General features: G+C 54.0%; 7 protein-coding genes across 7 annotated transcripts; 3 read left to right on the forward strand and 4 right to left on the reverse strand.

Moving 5' to 3' along the window:
- Positions 1–783: 783 nt before the first annotated feature.
- On the forward strand, positions 784–4,477 carry POSPLADRAFT_1068079 (hypothetical protein; the record flags this gene model as incomplete). Its single annotated transcript, XM_024482266.1, has 8 exons — positions 784–1,107; positions 1,696–1,947; positions 2,000–2,144; positions 2,277–3,171; positions 3,226–3,508; positions 3,568–3,667; positions 3,719–4,053; positions 4,119–4,477. The coding sequence occupies 8 exons, from the start codon at positions 784–786 to the stop codon at positions 4,194–4,196; spliced, it is 2,412 nt and encodes an 803-aa protein (XP_024333480.1). The 3' UTR covers positions 4,197–4,477.
- A 215-nt stretch (positions 4,478–4,692) lies between these two features.
- POSPLADRAFT_1050585 (hypothetical protein) lies at positions 4,693–6,214 on the reverse strand (the record flags this gene model as incomplete). Its single annotated transcript, XM_024480017.1, has 6 exons — positions 4,693–4,845; positions 4,944–5,342; positions 5,403–5,541; positions 5,596–5,711; positions 5,765–5,971; positions 6,041–6,214. 6 exons carry the CDS (start codon positions 6,212–6,214, stop codon positions 4,693–4,695), a joined length of 1,188 nt encoding a protein of 395 aa, XP_024333481.1.
- Positions 6,215–6,876: 662 nt separating this feature from the next.
- POSPLADRAFT_1050586 (hypothetical protein) lies at positions 6,877–7,343 on the reverse strand (the record flags this gene model as incomplete). The annotated part of the gene is made up of 4 exons (XM_024480018.1): positions 6,877–6,895; positions 6,960–7,073; positions 7,139–7,241; positions 7,298–7,343. 4 exons carry the CDS (start codon positions 7,341–7,343, stop codon positions 6,877–6,879), a joined length of 282 nt encoding a protein of 93 aa, XP_024333482.1.
- A 387-nt stretch (positions 7,344–7,730) lies between these two features.
- Positions 7,731–8,716, forward strand: POSPLADRAFT_1159110 (hypothetical protein; the record flags this gene model as incomplete). The annotated part of the gene is made up of 3 exons (XM_024487397.1): positions 7,731–8,303; positions 8,364–8,541; positions 8,670–8,716. The coding sequence occupies 3 exons, from the start codon at positions 7,731–7,733 to the stop codon at positions 8,714–8,716; spliced, it is 798 nt and encodes a 265-aa protein (XP_024333483.1).
- Positions 8,717–8,824: 108 nt separating this feature from the next.
- Positions 8,825–12,832, reverse strand: POSPLADRAFT_1175080 (glycosyltransferase family 20 protein; the record flags this gene model as incomplete). The annotated part of the gene is made up of 12 exons (XM_024488325.1): positions 8,825–9,476; positions 9,529–9,649; positions 9,704–10,074; positions 10,125–10,166; positions 10,220–10,309; positions 10,362–10,419; positions 10,478–10,698; positions 10,756–10,821; positions 10,873–10,969; positions 11,027–11,709; positions 11,761–12,099; positions 12,614–12,832. The coding sequence occupies 12 exons, from the start codon at positions 12,830–12,832 to the stop codon at positions 8,976–8,978; spliced, it is 2,808 nt and encodes a 935-aa protein (XP_024333484.1). The 3' UTR covers positions 8,825–8,975.
- A 1,144-nt stretch (positions 12,833–13,976) lies between these two features.
- POSPLADRAFT_1037386 (hypothetical protein) lies at positions 13,977–15,103 on the forward strand (the record flags this gene model as incomplete). The annotated part of the gene is made up of 6 exons (XM_024477217.1): positions 13,977–14,079; positions 14,132–14,163; positions 14,259–14,373; positions 14,561–14,682; positions 14,746–14,863; positions 14,895–15,103. The coding sequence occupies 6 exons, from the start codon at positions 13,977–13,979 to the stop codon at positions 15,101–15,103; spliced, it is 699 nt and encodes a 232-aa protein (XP_024333485.1).
- Positions 15,104–15,758: 655 nt separating this feature from the next.
- Positions 15,759–17,951, reverse strand: POSPLADRAFT_1037387 (hypothetical protein; the record flags this gene model as incomplete). Its single annotated transcript, XM_024477218.1, has 10 exons — positions 15,759–16,116; positions 16,177–16,283; positions 16,341–16,530; positions 16,595–16,662; positions 16,717–16,851; positions 16,902–17,048; positions 17,226–17,537; positions 17,561–17,628; positions 17,679–17,724; positions 17,799–17,951. The coding sequence occupies 10 exons, from the start codon at positions 17,949–17,951 to the stop codon at positions 15,759–15,761; spliced, it is 1,584 nt and encodes a 527-aa protein (XP_024333486.1).
- Between the last annotated feature and the right edge of the window lie 122 nt (positions 17,952–18,073).

Below are 18,073 nucleotides of genomic sequence, written 5' to 3' on the forward strand. Positions count from 1 at the left end.
ACAGTGCAGACAGCGGACATGGCATGCCTGTCGACACTTCTTACACGGTTCCTTAAAAGCAGACTATTCTTCGTCGATCAACATGATATGTCGTCCGGCGAAGACAGTAGCGATCGGGACGAAAGCTGAGCACTCATCGTCAAGCTTTGTAAGCCTTTTGCAGACCATTCCCCTGTCCTAGACAACTGAAACATCAATCAGTGGCATCTATGTAGCGAGACGTCGTACCTTGCCAGATCGCGCGACCTGAGCAACGCGGGAAGATACTGTGTCGTGATGACAATCATGAGAGGAGGTTAATAGATGACTTGCGACGCTATTTGAGGTCGTTCATCGCCCTGTTTCAGGGCGGGCTTGTTGGCCGCGATGTTGCGGGCGACAATCAGACAGACAGCTGCACAAGAAATACTTATGTGATTTTGTCGAACTCTTCTGATGAAGTCGGCAGCGTGCTCTGCAGGAGCACGGATTTGATCAACGACTAGAAGCTATGAAGGCTGAATGAGAGCGAGCAGACCGCGAGGAGAAGAGAAAGTGGAGGAGGACATACCAAAGATGGTTGCCGTGACAATTATTGGGAAGCGTCGGCTAGATCCGCATGCTCGGATTGGACGCCTCCTGACTGCATTGCCTCTGCTTTCTACTCAAAGCCAGCATCTGCTCATCGACGTCCCCGACGACGACGCTCTGCTTTGACCGTCACAGCCATTCATCCCCCACGACGACGGCAGCAACACCCCCCCTGACTGCCTGATCCCGCATCGTGGTGGAATCACCGCTCTCATGGCTTTCAACCAAGTTACAGCAACGTCTTTGACGCCTTCACGTCCTGCTCCTGCTGCCCCTGTGCGACGAGCAAATGATATTGGAAATGCTCTCTCATCGTCTGGCTATGCGTCGTCTTTCTCAGTCGGCACCTCCTCTCCGTCCAGCTCCTCTTACTCTGGCATCGGCGGTTCCCCCATCCGCTCCCAAGACATGTACTCAAGCTCGGACGTCGTGAGGAGCGGCATGGTGGGCGTGAAGGAGGACGGCATCGTCAGCTGGCTCTGGAGACCAAAGTGGTTGGTTCTGAAGGAGCAGACGCTATCGATTCACAAGAGCGAAGTGAGTACTTGATTTCGAATCCTCGATTCACAAAGCCTTGTCGTCCACGTTGGATCTTTGAACGGGGCCCACGCATACTCGGAACCGGAGTAGACTTGTTCGGCTGGTCGTCTACCAAGTGTCTGGCGCGGAGATCGTGCGCCTAAAGCCCGTTCTCCGTCGCTGATTAGACAGGGTGCTGAGTGATCAAGCCGCAACTCCTCGCCGTATTGCGGGTTCACTGTCGGGGGACATTGTATTCCCGTAGGTTGTCCTGCACGCCCCATACCGTACCGCAAAGTTGGATAATCCGTCATTCGCGAACGAGTTTGTTCGGACCGACGAGGTTACTCCGCGGGGGTCAGCTGCCCTTTGCGTGTAGATGGATCCAATACCTTAACATGCTACGCAACCGTCGTCCCCGACGTCTCGTAGGTGCCTACTTGATCGGACTGAGAATGGAATACGTCCAACCAGCTTGATTGTCATGCTGTGCAATCATGTTGATGTGTGTAGAGAGTGTCTTCAATGGCGCTCATGTCCACGAGTCTGCGCAATTTTAATCTATGATATATTCTGCTCCGCACTGTACTGAATCTATCACTTTAGTCGTCAGCACAATCACAAAGCGTCGTTCACTTATCAGATATTGCGAACATTGAGCGGACAGACCTTAAGCCATATTGCCTCCTGCTCGAAACGAAGGACAAGCGGATGTTCTTTTCGCTGAAGAATGACGAAGAGCTGTACGGATGGCAAGACGACATATACTCGCGCAGTCCGCTCATGGGCGTCAGCAATCCAACGAATTTCGTGCACAAGGTGCACGTCGGATTCGACCCCGTCTCTGGCGCCTTCACGGTACGCTGTCCCTACTCAAGAGCTATCCGGACTCCTGCTCATGTATAACCAGGGTCTTCCGGACGCGTGGAGTAAATTGCTCACAAAGTCGGCCATTACACGAGAAGACTACGCAAAGGATCCCCAGGCGGTCCTGGATGTTTTGGAATTCTACACGGATCACCAAAAGCGAGAGATGGAGGAACTGGCTTCTTATGGTTCGTCGCATTCCCCTCCACGAAGCAATTTCGGCGATAGCAGCTCGGCAACTCTCTCAGGTTCCACCTTCGGGAGTTCATCAACGCTCTCGCCCTACTCCGACTCCTCGAGTGCACCGCGCTTCAACGCAGGGACCGGTCTTGGCGGCGCGGGCATGATGTCCTCGCTCGACTCCCGGCCACAGGTCAAGCGACAAGAGTCAGCGCCCTCGGGCCTGAACGGCGCTGACAATGTCACCCAGATGTCACCAAGTGCCGCGCTCGCACGGGCGGCAGAGAAGGTGAACGGCTCCGCGGTCCAGCACGCCAACACGATCTCCGCGGCTCAGACAAACATGCGCCCTGGAGTCCCGCCCATGTCCTCCGGCGCCCTCCAGCCATCACGGCCTGCACCCGCCCGTCCGCTCCTCGCCGCCAACCGCGCCGCACCGTCCGCCCCGCAGGGCGGTGTCAGCAAGCCGCCGTTGCCGGACCACACCCCATCGTCCGCAGATCTGCGCATGCGCGCGAAGGCGCAGGGCCCGCCGACGGAGACGCAGACGTCGAAGCCACCAGGGCTGAACGGCGAGACGCGGGACCGGGACCGGGACTTGGACGGACGGCCGAACATGGCCGCGCCAGCGAAGTCCGCTCCCGCCACGAGCTTGCCGACAACGCAGTCCGCAGGTGGTGCAGCTGGTAGTACGGTCGGACCCCCGCCGGTGAAGCCGCTGCAGCCCAAGAAGCCGACGGCACCGACGAAGGACCGCGAGCGGGAGCGCGAGAGGGAGAGGGAGAGGGAACGTGAGCGTGAACGTGAACGTGAACGCGAGCGCGAACAGGAGGGCCCAACCGTAAAGGTCTTCGCGACGGAGGACGACCCCAATGGCGGAGTGGCTGCGGCTGCGGCAGCGCTGGAGAAGCCGAAGGAGAAGGAGAAGCGGATCAGCACCATGAACGAGGCCCAGATCATGGAGAAGCTCCGGAGTGTCGTAAGTAAGGACGATCCGAAGACTTTGTACAGCAAGATCCGGAAGGTCGGCCAGGGGTGAGTTCAGTGGTCATCGCAGAGTGGGTTGCTTGCTGAGACGTGTGGTGACAGCGCGTCCGGACATGTGTACGTCGCGAAGACCCTTACTGCTGGGAAGAAGGTCGCCATCAAGGAGATGGACCTTTCGAACCAGCCGAGGAAGGAGCTCATCGTGAACGAGATTCTGGTGATGAAGGAGTCGCAGCATCCGAACATCGTCAACTTCCTGGAATCCTACCTTGTGAGAAACAATGAGCTCTGGGTCGTCATGGAGTATATGGAAGGAGGTGCTCTTACCGACATCATCGAGAACAATACGTTAGAAGAGGACCAGATCTCTAGCATTTGCTTTGAGGTATGCTCATACTACTCTCTTTGGAGCCGCCAGAGACATTGACGCACTGTATTCTAAAGACCTGCAAAGGTCTTGGTCACCTCCACAGCCAACATATCATCCACCGTGACATCAAATCCGATAACGTGCTTTTGGATGCTCAGGGCCATGTCAAGATCAGTATGTCGTCCTCATTTGTAGTGTATTGAATGCATGCTGACATTTCTCTAGCCGACTTTGGTTTCTGCGCCAAGCTCACTGACCAGAAGTCGAAGCGTGCGACTATGGTCGGTACTCCATATTGGATGGCGCCTGAAGTCGTCAAGCAAAAGGAGTACGGTGCCAAGGTCGACATCTGGTCGCTCGGCATCATGGCCATTGAGATGATCGAGAATGAGCCACCCTACCTTGACGAAGAGCCCCTGAAGGCACTGTACCTGATTGCGACGAACGGGACACCCACCTTGAAGAAGCCAGAGACACTCAGCCGCGAGCTCAAGAGCTTCCTGAGTGTCTGCTTATGTGTCGACGTGAAGAGCCGGGCAACCGCGGACGAGCTATTAGATGTGAGAATCCGTTTATTGTGACGCTGTGGTCATGACGTGCTCAATTGTTTGTCAACTTCTTACAGCACGACTTCTTGAGGAAAGCCTGCGCGCTGTCGGGCCTCGCGCCCCTTTTGCGGTTCCGGAACAAGCAGGCGTCGTAATGAGCTGCTCATGAATGTAGTTGTATGCTGGACGCGTGTGCGCACCGAGATCCGCGGTCTGTTCACTTATTCGCCCGCCTATCCTCCCAGTCTCGCTCGTTCTCCTCTTTCTTGTATCCTGCCTAGTTCTCTCTCCACTAAGTAATATCTATATATCTCGCGGCATTGTTCCTCGACTTCCGACAGTCCCTCGGAAGATCGTATTGTACTCATTTGTCTGCGAGACGCATATTTCGGTTTCTATCGTACATAGTACGTATGCATACAATCGTCGGATGTACGAGGTCGTGAACGTGGTGATCTACGCATATACATAACACAATGAGAAGCGCATAGACGTCAGCCGACCGGTAACGGTGGACGTGAAAAGCCTGGATGGTGGGTATGCATATTACACAATTACACAGCTCATGAGGTAGGGATAACCGCGGTTAGCACATAAATAAGTCGTAGGTCAGGACGCGTGGCAGCTCAGAATCCAAGACATGGAAAGTCGTCAGAATTTACCCATGGCGAGGACGCGGTATAGCGCGTTTGCCTCCTCGAACCGCGCGTTGCGCAGCGTAAAGTGCGCCATCTCAGCCGAGTCGGCGTCGGACGCGGGGTCCACGAGCCCGTTCCTGATAAGCGCATTGTAGAAGCGGCAGAGCTGTTGCAGTGTCGTCACCGGCAGGCGCGCGTGCAGTCAATATGTTTATATGTGAGCGGACATGGAGAGAGGCGATCGAGAGAAGGACAAAGACGCACGTTTTGGACGCCCTTCGAGAAGCGATCGTCGCTGATGTTCCCCTTGCGCTCCTGCCGTTCCGCATCCTCGAGCCATGCGATGCAGTCGTGGATGAACCAGCCGAGCACCTCGATGCGCACGAGGTCCGCAATCGTCGTCTTGCCGCCGGTGGTGACGTCCGGCACGAGCGTCGTGTCGCGCAGGAGGCGGCCGATGAGATCGAAGGAGGCGAGCGTCGGGGGCAGATGTTTCAACACCTCCAGGTAGAGGCTGGAATGCTGGCCGGTGCTGGGTGCCGACGAGAGCAGAGCGGCGAGGAGCGGCTGGGCGAGCGTCGGGTTGTTCATGATCAGGGAGGGCAGGTCGACCGATGTTATGACCGGGGGATTCGTCAGTTGTGGCAGAGTAGGAAGCAAGACCTGAGAAGCCGGTATTTCGTTCGCATAGGTGTAACAATGAGCAGGAATGGGAAGACGTACGCGTTGTTCGGACAGCGTCAGGACCCGTTCACGCGCGGCGAGCAGGAGCGCCATCCCGTCGGATAGTCTTTGTGCCTCTTGATCTCGCTCCTGGGTCATCCGGTCCTCTGAGTGAGTATCGGCATCACCGGTTCCGAATCTGCGGAGACTGCCTCAGGAGCCAAATATGATTAGAGATCGACGAGCAGCATACGGATCGAACTTGTAATCTCCCGCTCTCGGTCTCTCCTCTTCCAGGAATAGGTATGCTGCCCTCAGCTTCGGTGGCAGGGGCGAACGCGCCAGGGTCGCCGGTGAGAACGGACCAAGCTAAGGCGAGATGATTGAGCCGCTTTGGAGGCAAGATGCAACAGAGGACGTACATCACTCCCATCTCCCTTCAATATTTTGTACAAGACCCAAACAAGTTGCTCGCCCTGGCTGACGCCACCGTCGTTCGCCATCTGGATCGCCAGGTCGCGCTCCTTGACGAACGTGGAGAACAACACGGACTGAAACGGATTAATGGACATCGGATGTGGAGCATATAGTGAGTATAGTAGATACGCGACAAGGATCCGCTGCGCGGGCTGCAAAAAGGGTGTTAGCAGTTAGCTCAGCCATGTCATGACGGCTCCGCGAGGAGATAGGACACCGACTTCTACGATGGAATCCAATAACGGAAGCAGCACATCGAGCGCAACCTGAAAGCGCGATGTCGGCTGGACGAGCTGCGTGAAGGCTTGCGCCGCCGTCGAGCACGGCAGGGATAACGCCCGCGAGAGCAGATGGCTCACTGACGCCTTCGCCGGATTGGCAACAGACTGCTTCATCGCAAGGGACGGGACGAAGGACGTTGCTGTCTGCATCATGGGACAAAGGAGCTACACCAGGCAAGGCATCTAGGCGGCGGGCTGCAGGGTTTTGTCGCTGTGGCCAACAGCGAGGGTACGGGGTTCAGGCAGGATGGGCAAGCAGACCCTGCATCATTAAGCGCCCGTGTACAGCAACTGATCGTGCACTCAATCTCTTGCTGCGCCAACATGTTCCCGCGATACACCGTGCTCGTCTCAGCGTTCACATACACCATATTCTTGCCAACGGTTTGTCCAGATAGGTATCCAATTGACTCAAAGACCATTTCTCTACGCCCGCGAACGGCTTGACACAAGTCCATGGATTCTCTGCCCAAATCATAAGACATGCGACACCAGCAGCATGATCCTTCCGTGAGCGAGAGGTCTGAACGTCATGCTCCATCCGCCACAGGGAAGCACCGGATTCTTCTGGGAAGCGCTGGATGCCGAGGGAACATGTGAACGGAGTGCATATCGCACCCACCAGCAATCCGGACAAGCTGACGCATCTCGACATGTCACGAACAAGTAGACGGGGTGATGAGCGGGGAATGATGTCTCGTGAGATCTTGCCAGGCTTGTGGAGCATTACGCGATGTATATAATTGCCGGCAGAGACGGGCAACGACGTGGATAATCTACTTGTTCTTGGTTGCCCTATAGGAAAGAAAAGAAGCAATGAGACATTCATATCTAGAGGGCGTGTAGTACCATGACGCACCTATATGTGAAGCGCTTCTTCGTGATCGAGAATTCGCCCAGCTTGTGACCTACCATGTCCTGCGAAATGGTGACGGGGACGAAATCCTTCCCGTTGTGAACCAGGAATCGGAGACTGAGAAGACAATATGGTTAGCATGTCTACGTGCCACTCGAATCCGTAGGAATTGAGCAACATACCCGACAAAATTGGGCAGAATAGTGCAAGACCTAGCTTTCGTCGTGATCGGGACGTTGTTCTCCAACGCCTGGCGGAGATTCGGAAAGGCAACAAAGAATGGACCTATGTGAACGGTCAGAATGTAAGCGGTGTGCGTCCTATAAAAATAAACAACTCACCTTTCCATGCTGAACGCCCCGACAAGGCGACTGCTGTCGGGACCATGGTCGCACACTCTGGATGAGCTTGCAGGGCAAATTCAGGTCTCGATCACTGGTATACTCACGTGCATGAAATGGTCAGTCCACGTGATCGTGACGCGTCGTGTTCATTGCTTCCCCAACCAGATTTGTTTGCTCGTCTATCCACGCGTCACATCGCGCCACTTCCTATCTTCGGAACTAAGGTAATTCAAGCTGAGAAAACGACATATGCTACTAACCCACTATAACGTTCCAGCTGGGTCCAGTCACCCAAGTTTCCGACGTCGTTATCCATCTCGCCAACGTGCGTTGATCATGATTCATGATTCACTCACTGTCTTCCCATGCGCGCGGGTGAAGGCAAAGGCTCACACATTTAGCAGAGTAAGGCTATACCTCTGCTTTGACGATGGATGTCGTATACGTAGAAGCCATCGAGCTATCCGCCACCATCGGCCCAGATTGGTGGGGTCGTGTTCGTCCACAGCCGATCTCCGTGAGCGTATACCTGCACCTCAAACCTTCACATCTCGATCTCGCGGGCACCACAGACGATGTCGCTGATTCCATCCACTACGGACATCTTTGCAAAAGCATCACCGCCCTCGCGCAGGACCCACAGGCGTCGTTCGCGAGCGCACATGACCTGGCTAGACAGGTAGCGGAGGCTGCCATACGCTTCGCGGGCGACGTCGTGACCTACGTACGCGTTGTTATCGGATCTTCAAAGCTCATTCCTCTGGCGTTGACGTTCGAACTGGAGATGGTGGTACACAATCTTCCGCCATCCGCGTCGGAAAATGCGTTTCCTGCTGGGAATGTACGAGTCCGCGTCAACGGCCTCACATTGGCCACTATAATCGGCGTGAACCCACCCGAAAGGGAGGCGAAGCAGCGAGTGATCACGAACATCACGATTGTCGAGAAGGACGACGCCACGAAGTCTCCAGATTACCAGCAATTGATATCCCGGATTGCCAAGGTGTGTTCTATCACACGTTCGACTCAACGATGTAGACAATGTGTTATGACCGCCTCTCAGGACATAGAAGCCTCCTCATATCTGACCCTGGAGAAGTTCGTGTACGAGATCGTCCGTACTGCCTGTCTCTCGTCACAGGCAGTGGATACGGTCACGGTGCACGCGGAGAAACCGAGCGCACTCTCCTTTGCAAGCGTGTCTGGGGTACAAATAACACGACCGAGAGACGCATTCCTCGGTGAGGGTCGTATCCCATATCTATGTGCATTACCTAAACTCATGCACACACAATTCACAGCAGCTTAGCGCTGGCTGTGCGCATTGATTGCGACTGCGACCTCACCATCGGACTCGCGATCTCTGTAGCGTCAACAAGCTCCGTCACGAACTCGAAAGCCATCCCTGCTACGTAGATCCCGTTAAAGACTCGCGTTGGGACTGTTCTAATGACAAGCTCCGAAGCGCTATCGCTCGGCTTGGTCCTACTGAAAATGTTGGCAAAGTGCTGTTCTGCTCGGCCGTTGGATCGACATTCCTGTACCTTTACACAATTACAAAACTCTACAACATAACGAATCGGCGGTCGGGGTACCCAAGATAATGGAGCAATTCTACTTCTGCCCTGTCATACAGCTCCTTCAGAACTTCATCTCTATTCAACTCAGTTTTGATCTATTTCGCCTCTGCGAATCGCCAGAGGGCGTCCATGACGTGCTCCGGCTCGAGCTTCCATTTCGCTCCCGTTGGTTTGTTGCCGGTTGACACGGTCTCGGCGTTGTCGAGCTCGTTCAGGCGCCGCATCAGCTTCTGGTCTTTGCCAACTGCCAGCACGAAATCGAAGTCCGTTATGCTCTCCGTTTCCGTGGCCTCTGGTGCCAGCCAAGCAGCTCGCGAAGCCAGAGCGGAGTGCGCGGGGCCCCCAGGGTGAATGATCGCGCCGACGGCGGTGGAGCGCGATATATTATTCGGGAGTACGAGGAAGCTGTTTGCGCCTGGAATGATGCGCAAGCCATATCGTTCTCCGAGACTGTCGAAGATATGGTTCTGTGCTTCCGCAGCTTGTCGGCGTGCCCATAGACGGTCAGATGTGGGTTCATCGGGATCGGTCCAAAAGCGCCAAACCACTGATGCTTCCCTCTCCTCGATAAACGACCCAGGGGTACGTTCGGTGAACTGTGTACCAGATCAGAGCTTTTTAACCCGTGACAGAAAAAATGATAAATACGTAGTTGAGAATTTCCATACATGGCGCCTTCCACGTGAGGTTGAAGTTTGTAACCATGCTGAGCCACGTTGACTCTCCACTACGTCCCGGACGAGTCTTGATGAAACATCCGTTTTCAGCGCTGCACGATGTCGTTAATGCTATTCGCAATTGTCTATAAACGCGGTGCACTTACACAATGCCAATCTTGGGCACCGCCTCAGCGACGATGTCCATCATGCCCTTCACAGGCAGACCACTTAGCAGCCAGACATCATTATGTGAGTCTTCTGCGAGCCGGTTGAGGACATCGAGGGCTCCCTTTGGCGGGTTGAATTCGTCTCTACCCAAGGTGCGCATATCTCGCTGCCACATAGTGCCCTCAAAGTCAATGAGCAGCAGCCGCTTCGTGCTGTGTCGGTATGGTGGAAGGACGCGGGGCACGTCAAGTGTGGCTACCTCAACAATGTCTGTTTGAACGTGCTCTAGGTTCGCCCGCAGGCAGCGGACGAGGAAAGAGGTCACAAATGCTTGCGCACTCTGCGTCACGACGTGACTATGCAGGTCCTACAGACGAAGTGAGGAAGGGTGTGTCGACTGCTCACAGAATAACTCACCTCCCATCGCGACAGGGCCTCCTGATCACTCATGGTCAAGGCCTTTCCATGGGATCAATAAGATGAGGAATATCGAGAAAGACAAATAGGCTAACCTGGTGGATAGCCTTTGCAGTCATTCGCTTGTCCCACGGATTGATTGGAATGCAAGAACGGAAGCCACTATAGCTGTACGATCCCGTGAACTGGAAAATAGCTTCAGCGAGCGAACACAGCCACATGTTAAGACAGCCGGACCTCGCTGAGAACCAGTGGCCTATGCCTCTCTTCCTGGCACTCCACAAATTCGTGCGTGCTGGCAATATAACCTGATCGGCACGAACTAGCACTCGTGCGGACCAAATACGACGTACCGGAGAGCCATTCCCTCTCGCAAACTCGTCACCACGAACGCGTCTGCGATGGTCAACAATGCAAGATATTGGCTGAACGTGAGGTCCTGCGTGTGCAGGAAAACCACAGGCTGGTACGTCAAGGTCGAGAAGCGCGAGTTCAGGTGCGATACAACATCCGCGACGCCGCCTTGCGTCTCATTTTCCTCAGTGGTCTGGAGAGCGACTTGAATGAGGACGACCTACGACGAGTGAGTGATACAGTACACAAGAGAAGCGCTCCACATCAAGTGACATACCTTGCCCTGAAACTCTGGGTACTTATCAAGGAATGCCTCGAATGCTTGAATCTTGTGTCGCACGCCCTAAAACTGATGTCAGCCATGCTGGTTTGAAACCACTACAATGAGATCCACCTGAATCCCGTCGAGCTTGTCACGACCCACGATAATCTTCATACCTGCATAGCGCTGCCGGATCGAAGCCATACATTCGGCTACTTCAGGATCACGCCTGCTCGCATTGTCCATGAGCTCCTCGAATTATGAATATTCGCAGCGAGATGCTCACTTCTTCTCGGTCAAGCTCACCACATCGATGCCCATGGGGAAGACACCAACGTCAACGAACCGGTCGTCCACTTGTATGCCCTTGGGCAGCGCCTCCGCAGCCAAGATACGGCTCACCGTCTGCCGGAAGTGCCGCGCGTAGTTCGCTGTCTGGAATCCGATCAGGTCTGCGCTGAGGAGGCCTTTCAGCAGGTCCTCGCGCACGCTCAGGCATCTGAAGATCTCCGACGACGGGAATGCGACGTGCATGAAGAACCCAATGGGAGCCCCTGGCAGCCGTGTACGCAGCATCGTGGGGAGCAGCATGAGGTGGTAGTCGTTCACCCAGATGATATCCCCATCCTGGTACACAGACGCGATTGAATCTGCAAACCGCTGGTTCACTGCGACGTACTGCTTGTACGACTCGGACTCGTAGAACGACTTTGTCTTCGGCGCGTCTGGAATCGCGTAGTGCAGGCACGGCCAGAGCACTTGATGGCAGAACTCGTCGTAGCAGCTCGCAAACTCCGCGTCGGGGATCCAGACGGGCAGGCTGTCGCACTCGTCGCGCATCCGCCATTCCATATTACGCTTCAGGCTCTCGCGGAAACCGTCTGTGTTCGTGCCGAGTGTGCCGACCCAGAGCTTGCGCTTCAGGCGTCCGCCCATGCTATCCACGGCGTTCTTCAAACCGCCATTGCACTAAATAAGTGTAAGGCACGGCTCATAAGCCAACATTCAAAGTTGGCTTACATGTGGGTTGCTTTCGATGTGCCATGGAGTACTGTGCGAAACCGACTCGTGCCTGGTGGACGACAGCGAGCGGCTAGACGTCCGGTGGGACGCGGTCCCGCGCGACAAGCGCCGCTGCACTCTCGTCTGTGCAGCTGTGCTGTTCGAGTGAGTCGTCTGGTGCCGCTTCGCTCCATTCCCATGCCCGTTCACACCGTTGGCGAGGGCCTTCGCGGAAAGTGCATTTACGAGTGATGTCGCTGAATTGCCGTTTGTGTTGTTGCCGAGGGCTCGCGTGGGGAAACTGAACGGGTTGCTAGATTCCGAGCGAGGTGTAACAGCTGGCGTGACTTGTCTCGACTGCAACGGCAAAGGTCAGTAAAGACCAACACATCAATCACTTTGCAGTAGACGAAGGGGGTCATATTGACTTTTGGCACGAGCCACAACGAATGCGAACAAATACAACCGCGAAGCTGCCCAAGATGTCTCGCATGGCGCTCGTATTGTCCTGGAATGTGCGACCGCTAAGTATCCGCGTACCCCGTCAATATCACCTAAGCACCAAGCCTCGTGCAACACTTTGCTTCCGTGGCTTTGGCTCGTAAATGAGGGGAGAATAATATATTGACGGCACCTCATCTTGCGATGTGCAAACCCCCTCTCCCGTCTCGGAGGGATTTGTACCTGACCCGGGCATTGCAAGGCAAGCTGTGCAGTATTCCCCCGGGTTTCGCGATTTCGCGACGTCCCTGGACAAGGTATGCATATGCAGTGACGGTATTCCTCATCGCTACCCCATAATCCGTGCGCGCATTTCTAAGCGCGCCATTCCCGACCAAAGGTTCAGTATAACATGCGTGTCGTCACTTACCTTGTCCTTCAGATCTTCGACTATACTCCTTAGAGGCCCTGCAGGCTTGTTCTGGAGCGTCGATCGTGTGGGAGGGACGGACTGCAAGAACGTCGGGCCCGGAGTACCGACTGCGAGGGCATTCTCGTCTGGGGACGGCGGCGTCGAGTCCCCGATAACTATGGTCGTCGGAAGAAAGAGAGAGGCAATGATAATTCTATGGTGTCTGAGCGAGCTCATCGTTGCCGTCGACGAAGATGCTGAGGAGGAATATGGGGATTTCAGCGCATATAGTCGGATTTTGTGGAAAGAAAGATCAGTTCTCATCGGTGACGTCACATGCACGTGAACGTACCTGCGAAGGAGTCGCCGGTCTGGGTGCTCTCTTCGGACCATACCACCATGATGTTCTCTCGCAATCGCTCAGTTCGTCGACGACGGTCAGATACGCCTCCTCGACGATCCGGGAGCTGTGGAAAAAATAGACGTACAAAATACGTACTTTGCCGCCACCGACGCCGGTTTTCGGGTGAACGTTTGTCAGATCTCTGAGCTCGTGAGCCGAGTTGCTCCTATGAATCGACCAGATGTCCTTGATCGCTCCTCGTAATTACCCCATCGATGCATCCCGTCCTCCTATCGCAGCCAACCGGTGTCATACCGCGCACGCTATGTTTCCCAGATTGGCTACAACCTGTCCTGTAAGCTCACGGCTCGGGCGCTTGGCGAACCGTCGCGAGAAGTCGTTCTTGAGGTTAAGTCTGAGGTTAAGTCTGTTACCTGTAAATCTCATCTCATCTCACATGAAGGGTAAATCCTAATCGCAGTGGATTCAACAACATCGGAAAAGAAGTTGGCATATTCCAGTCGGCGTATCGATGTCGCGAGATAGGTGTTCTTGGTCACCTTGCCTGAGGTTGCGCAGACATGAGCGGTCAGCACGTTTCGCCCATCTGGGCTTCTCCGCTGAGATCCACGCTTGTCCAAGTTCGCCTATGACTCATGGTCCACGCTTTCTCCCTATCTGTCTAGTATTATCAACAGCTCACATCTACGGAACTTTGGCGCTTATATGCGAGTTGCCTTCTGTTATCCGCATACGACTATCGAAGATGACTGCTTTATGGCATACGGGAAGAATTTACCGGGTAATTTGTGATTTTCACTCCACGCGTTCCAAATGCTCACCTCTCAACAAGACCGAAAATGTACTTCTCCGAAGGTCATTGCCGATTAATGCGCCAGAGAAGCAGCTTCGTAGATCCTCCTAGTTCAGAGAGAACGTGCGATCGTCTCCCAGTCCCGTACTATCGGGAATTCTCGGCAAGTATATCGAGGGATGTTTCATTCACGTTTGTCGAGGATCCCGGGTTTGGGTGGCGCGATGCACGTCGCTGTGCAGGCTGCGCTTCTTACCGGCTCGCCGCCTTACGAAGGAGCCGTTACCGCTGGCCTTGCGACGTTCGAAGTCTGTTTGCAAATGGACTGTAGTGACGCGTCCTGATCACGGTGATTCTGCCTATCGGCTGGGGCGTATAGGTGCCGTGTCGAGCAGTCTGGCCCGTGAATGGGTATGTCATAACGGAACGGTCCTCGTCTCTACTGTCTGAAGTAAGCTGGCCTTCTCTATCATGTCTATACAAGTGACATCATTACGAGTATTTAGTCGCAACAGTCCCCCCTTTCGGTGCCTGGGCGTCTACACATCTATAACCAGAAATACTGTGTGGCAGATTTGGTCACTACCTCGCAACCTAAGAGAATGCCAACAATCTCTCACAGTGAGTGGTGAACACGGCAGCAACGGTGGCATACCGCAAGGCGCTGCAGGGACGATATCAGGAGACTCGTCGAATGGCTCGCCTCACGCGCCACTGAGGCCCCTATACGCTCTCTGTCAGATTGTCGCGCACGGGTTAGCCTTTCTATAACAACAATAGTAGAAGATGCGCCACAGATTTTAAGCAGTACTAGACGCAGTGAAGAAGACGCAATGGGAGATGATCCTCGAACAGCCTCGGCCGCCGAACGAGCAGGGATCCGGGGACGGCACACGTAGAATCGAAGTATCGGCAGCCCCTGAGGTGACAGTCCGTACCTTACGGATAGATTCAACTTGACATATGCATCTACTGATTTGATTCCGGTCAAAGCCACCAAGGGTCCATTTCTTCATTGCAGAGAAAGACAATAGCTGGAATACGACACAGCTGTCACTTGTAGAGGGGCTACACACAGCAAAGCGACGGTCCCGCGGCCTCGAAGGTCTCAGTGCGTTTATTGTTACAGGCCTTGTCCGAAGGATATAAGTTCTGTGGGCAGAAGGGTCCAGTAGCGACTCATCCACCTCGAGAACCGCTACCCTTCGAGATTTCGCATTTCTTGCACTCTCCCGAGCCAATGGACGCCTTCACCATTGCTGCACCTGTTCCCTTGGAGGAGACCGAGCAGATCCCTGCCGACTACGATACCGGCAACGGGACGACGAACTATTCTTGCACCATCGCTTGATCTCAGAGCGACTCGCTCATTTCGGTACGGGATCACAGCTGTCTGTGAGGCCGGACGTCGAGATATTAATCACTGTTAAGCAGGTTACACGCGTCGATTTTAGCGTGTAGTCAAAGGACCTTTTGAACTTCTTTGTTTGTTTTATTTGTGAAGATTGGGTGCGCTGAGGCAGAGGGCGCGGGCTGAGAGATGGAGAGCTGCATCATTGCAGTCAGTGTATAGGGGATTGCGCGAATGCATCCATGATTGATTGATTAACATTTGCTCGTGAACATTGATTGAGCGCATGTGAGATATTTTCTGTGTCTTATAATTCGCATGAGAGCCGGATGCTTGTTGGCTAATGAGGCAGCCAAGGCTGCGGAGCAATGCTGTGTGAGCTTCATGGGGCATGGTTGAATACGAGGTCGTCCCTCTGTAATCTCGTTTCTTATTGTTCATCGTGATTGATTCGCTCTCAGCGAACAGAATAAATAAGCAATGGGAGGCCATATCTTGACCGCCAACCTGTGGCGTACAACCTCTCTCGTAGCCTTTTTCTGCGTCTCTTTCCAAGCATGCTCCAACGACTTCGGTATGGGCTTCGCACGCGATATGCTTGGCAAGCATCTGCAAGAGTCTGCAGATCGATGATACGTTACAATTAGATAGATTACTATTCCTCATCCTCTCCCAACGTCTCAGCCTCAGCCTCAAGCTCGCTATCATCTGCGCCTGCATATTCATCTCTCAGCGCCCACAATCCATCCCTCAGCTCGCGCACCTCGTCCTTTTCGACCCCCATCGCGCCCAACACGTCCGGACGCAGACGCGCGCACTTGTCTACGGCCGATGCGTACGCCCCAAAGAAGCGCGAGGTCTGCGGAGTCGTGTGCAGGGAGGAGAGCATGCGCGTCGACGGGAGTCGATTCTGCACGCGTGAAGGGTGGGCTGGCTGTGCGGGCGACGGGGCAGGAGGTGAGGTGAAGAAGGATGGGAAGGAGGTGGGGATAGGATATGCGGGCGCATAAATGCTTCAATACGTGTGACTTGTATGTCAGGGCGATGTCCTAGATCTGGATAGGCATGCATACCTCTGCGGTAATGGCCTCTGGGACTCAGTCCACTGGTCCAGTTGGCGTCGGTCGAAAGAAGAGAACCCACGCGAAACATATATCCGCGCGTAGTCATACCTGTTGACCTGTGAACGATATGTATAACGGTCTGACAGCATGACTCGGCAGCAAAATTTACACACTGTGGCCGGCCTGACCTTGGAGCCCGTAGTTAACTGCACAGAGAAGTCGTGTATCTTACGATCAAAGTCACGCTCAGGCACAAGTGATGGCGGGAGCGGGAGCATCCCAGAGAGGTGAGCAAATCGATTACCGCCACCCCAGTTAAGTGTACCGCAGACGCTAGCGAGGTCTTCCGCGGAACCTTTCAACCTACAAACAGGTAGGAGCTGCGATGTGAGCCGACAGGTTTGGACTTATGGCGAGATTTACCGACCTTAGAGGAAGTGTCACGCTCTCTATGTGAGCAGACAGAACGGCGGACGTCTGATGTGTGCTGTTGCGCTGAAGATAAGATATCAGTCAAGGTTTGGTACAACAGTGCGACTCGAGGCCTACGTTTAACGAAATCCCTTCCAACCACTCTCCTGCTGCCCAAGTCTCTGGAGAGTGGATGGGGACAGTCATTGTAGCAAGCCCGTCCAAACTGTTGATAAATAGTGCGTCGTTCACCACCTTCCTCATAGCGAGATCCTGTAACACGTTGAGCACAAGACGCGGTGATTGAACAAGTCGAAGTTTACATTCTCTGGATCTAGCCCTGAGGAAACAGCGCTTGAGAGCAGTGGAAATGCCAAACATGGGAGCTTAGGAAAGTCGTCTCGGAATGATGTAAGAAATGCATTTGTGAAGCCACCAAAGCTGCCAGTGTCGTTGATCACTTGTAATCCCTGATAATTCAACGTTTGATGAGATACAGAGCAAGTATGGAATGCTACGCGAAACTCGCCTGGATGTTATCACATTCTTCGATAAACTGTCGAAGAGACTCTTCCATAAGATCTGTTTCCTGGAAGAATCGTCTCAGTGTCAAATGTTCTCAAATGTATGGAAGATTCCCCTCTCACTGAGACGTGTCTTTCGAAAACATCCTTCCCAGCATACCAATCGCCCTCTGCACTTTCCCAATCGGCTAGGTCCGGTAGCCGCTGAAGGGTACGAGGATGCAGAAATACACGATTGAAATCCGACCAGTAGCGTATGTCTGTATCGGAGACAGGCTTGACTTGTCCGGAGATCTCTTTGTCTGCATCCTGCGCCTCGTCGTCGAGACGTTGTTGATATCTACTTTTCGGCATGCGCTCTTGACGATATTCCACTACGCCCCCTCCCCTGGAATAGTCGTGAGCGATCCATATTGTTTTGCGCTGCAGGATTGACTATATTACCATGTAGACAATACCTGTGCTGCAGATTCCTCTTCGTCGTCTCCGTACAGGCCAGATGCAGCGGAGAGTGTGCCGAAATTTACTTTGCGTCCGTGTCAGAGGTCAGAAGTCCTACTCGTCGAGTTGGCTGACCTTTGCGGTCAAATACAAGTAGTCGTGGACAGTAAGTCTGGTCACCCTTTGCATGAAAGACATTAGGCATGGCCGTAAACATACATATCGTGGAATTCGAGTAACTTGTCGGTCACATACCTTCAGCGACAATCCCTCTCTGAAAGAGACATCGTGGTCCACTTCAGATTCTTCGCCCTCCTCATACGTGAAATAGCTTTCTTGGGTATTCCAGAAATGAGTGCCGACGTAATTGGCAAAATGCCCTGCTTGTATATAGATGACTTCTTTCATCGCCGCGGAGGGCGCCTCGTGCTTGCACGGTTATCTAGCTTCAGAGTGTCGTGTTCCCAGAACCAACTGAATTGTATGCAGAGTTGGAACTAAGCTTGTGAATTGTTTGCTGAGCTACAAGT

This window comes from Postia placenta, assembly GCF_002117355.1.
Source record: "Postia placenta MAD-698-R-SB12 unplaced genomic scaffold POSPLAscaffold_22, whole genome shotgun sequence".
NCBI lineage: Eukaryota > Fungi > Basidiomycota > Agaricomycetes > Polyporales > Adustoporiaceae > Rhodonia > Rhodonia placenta.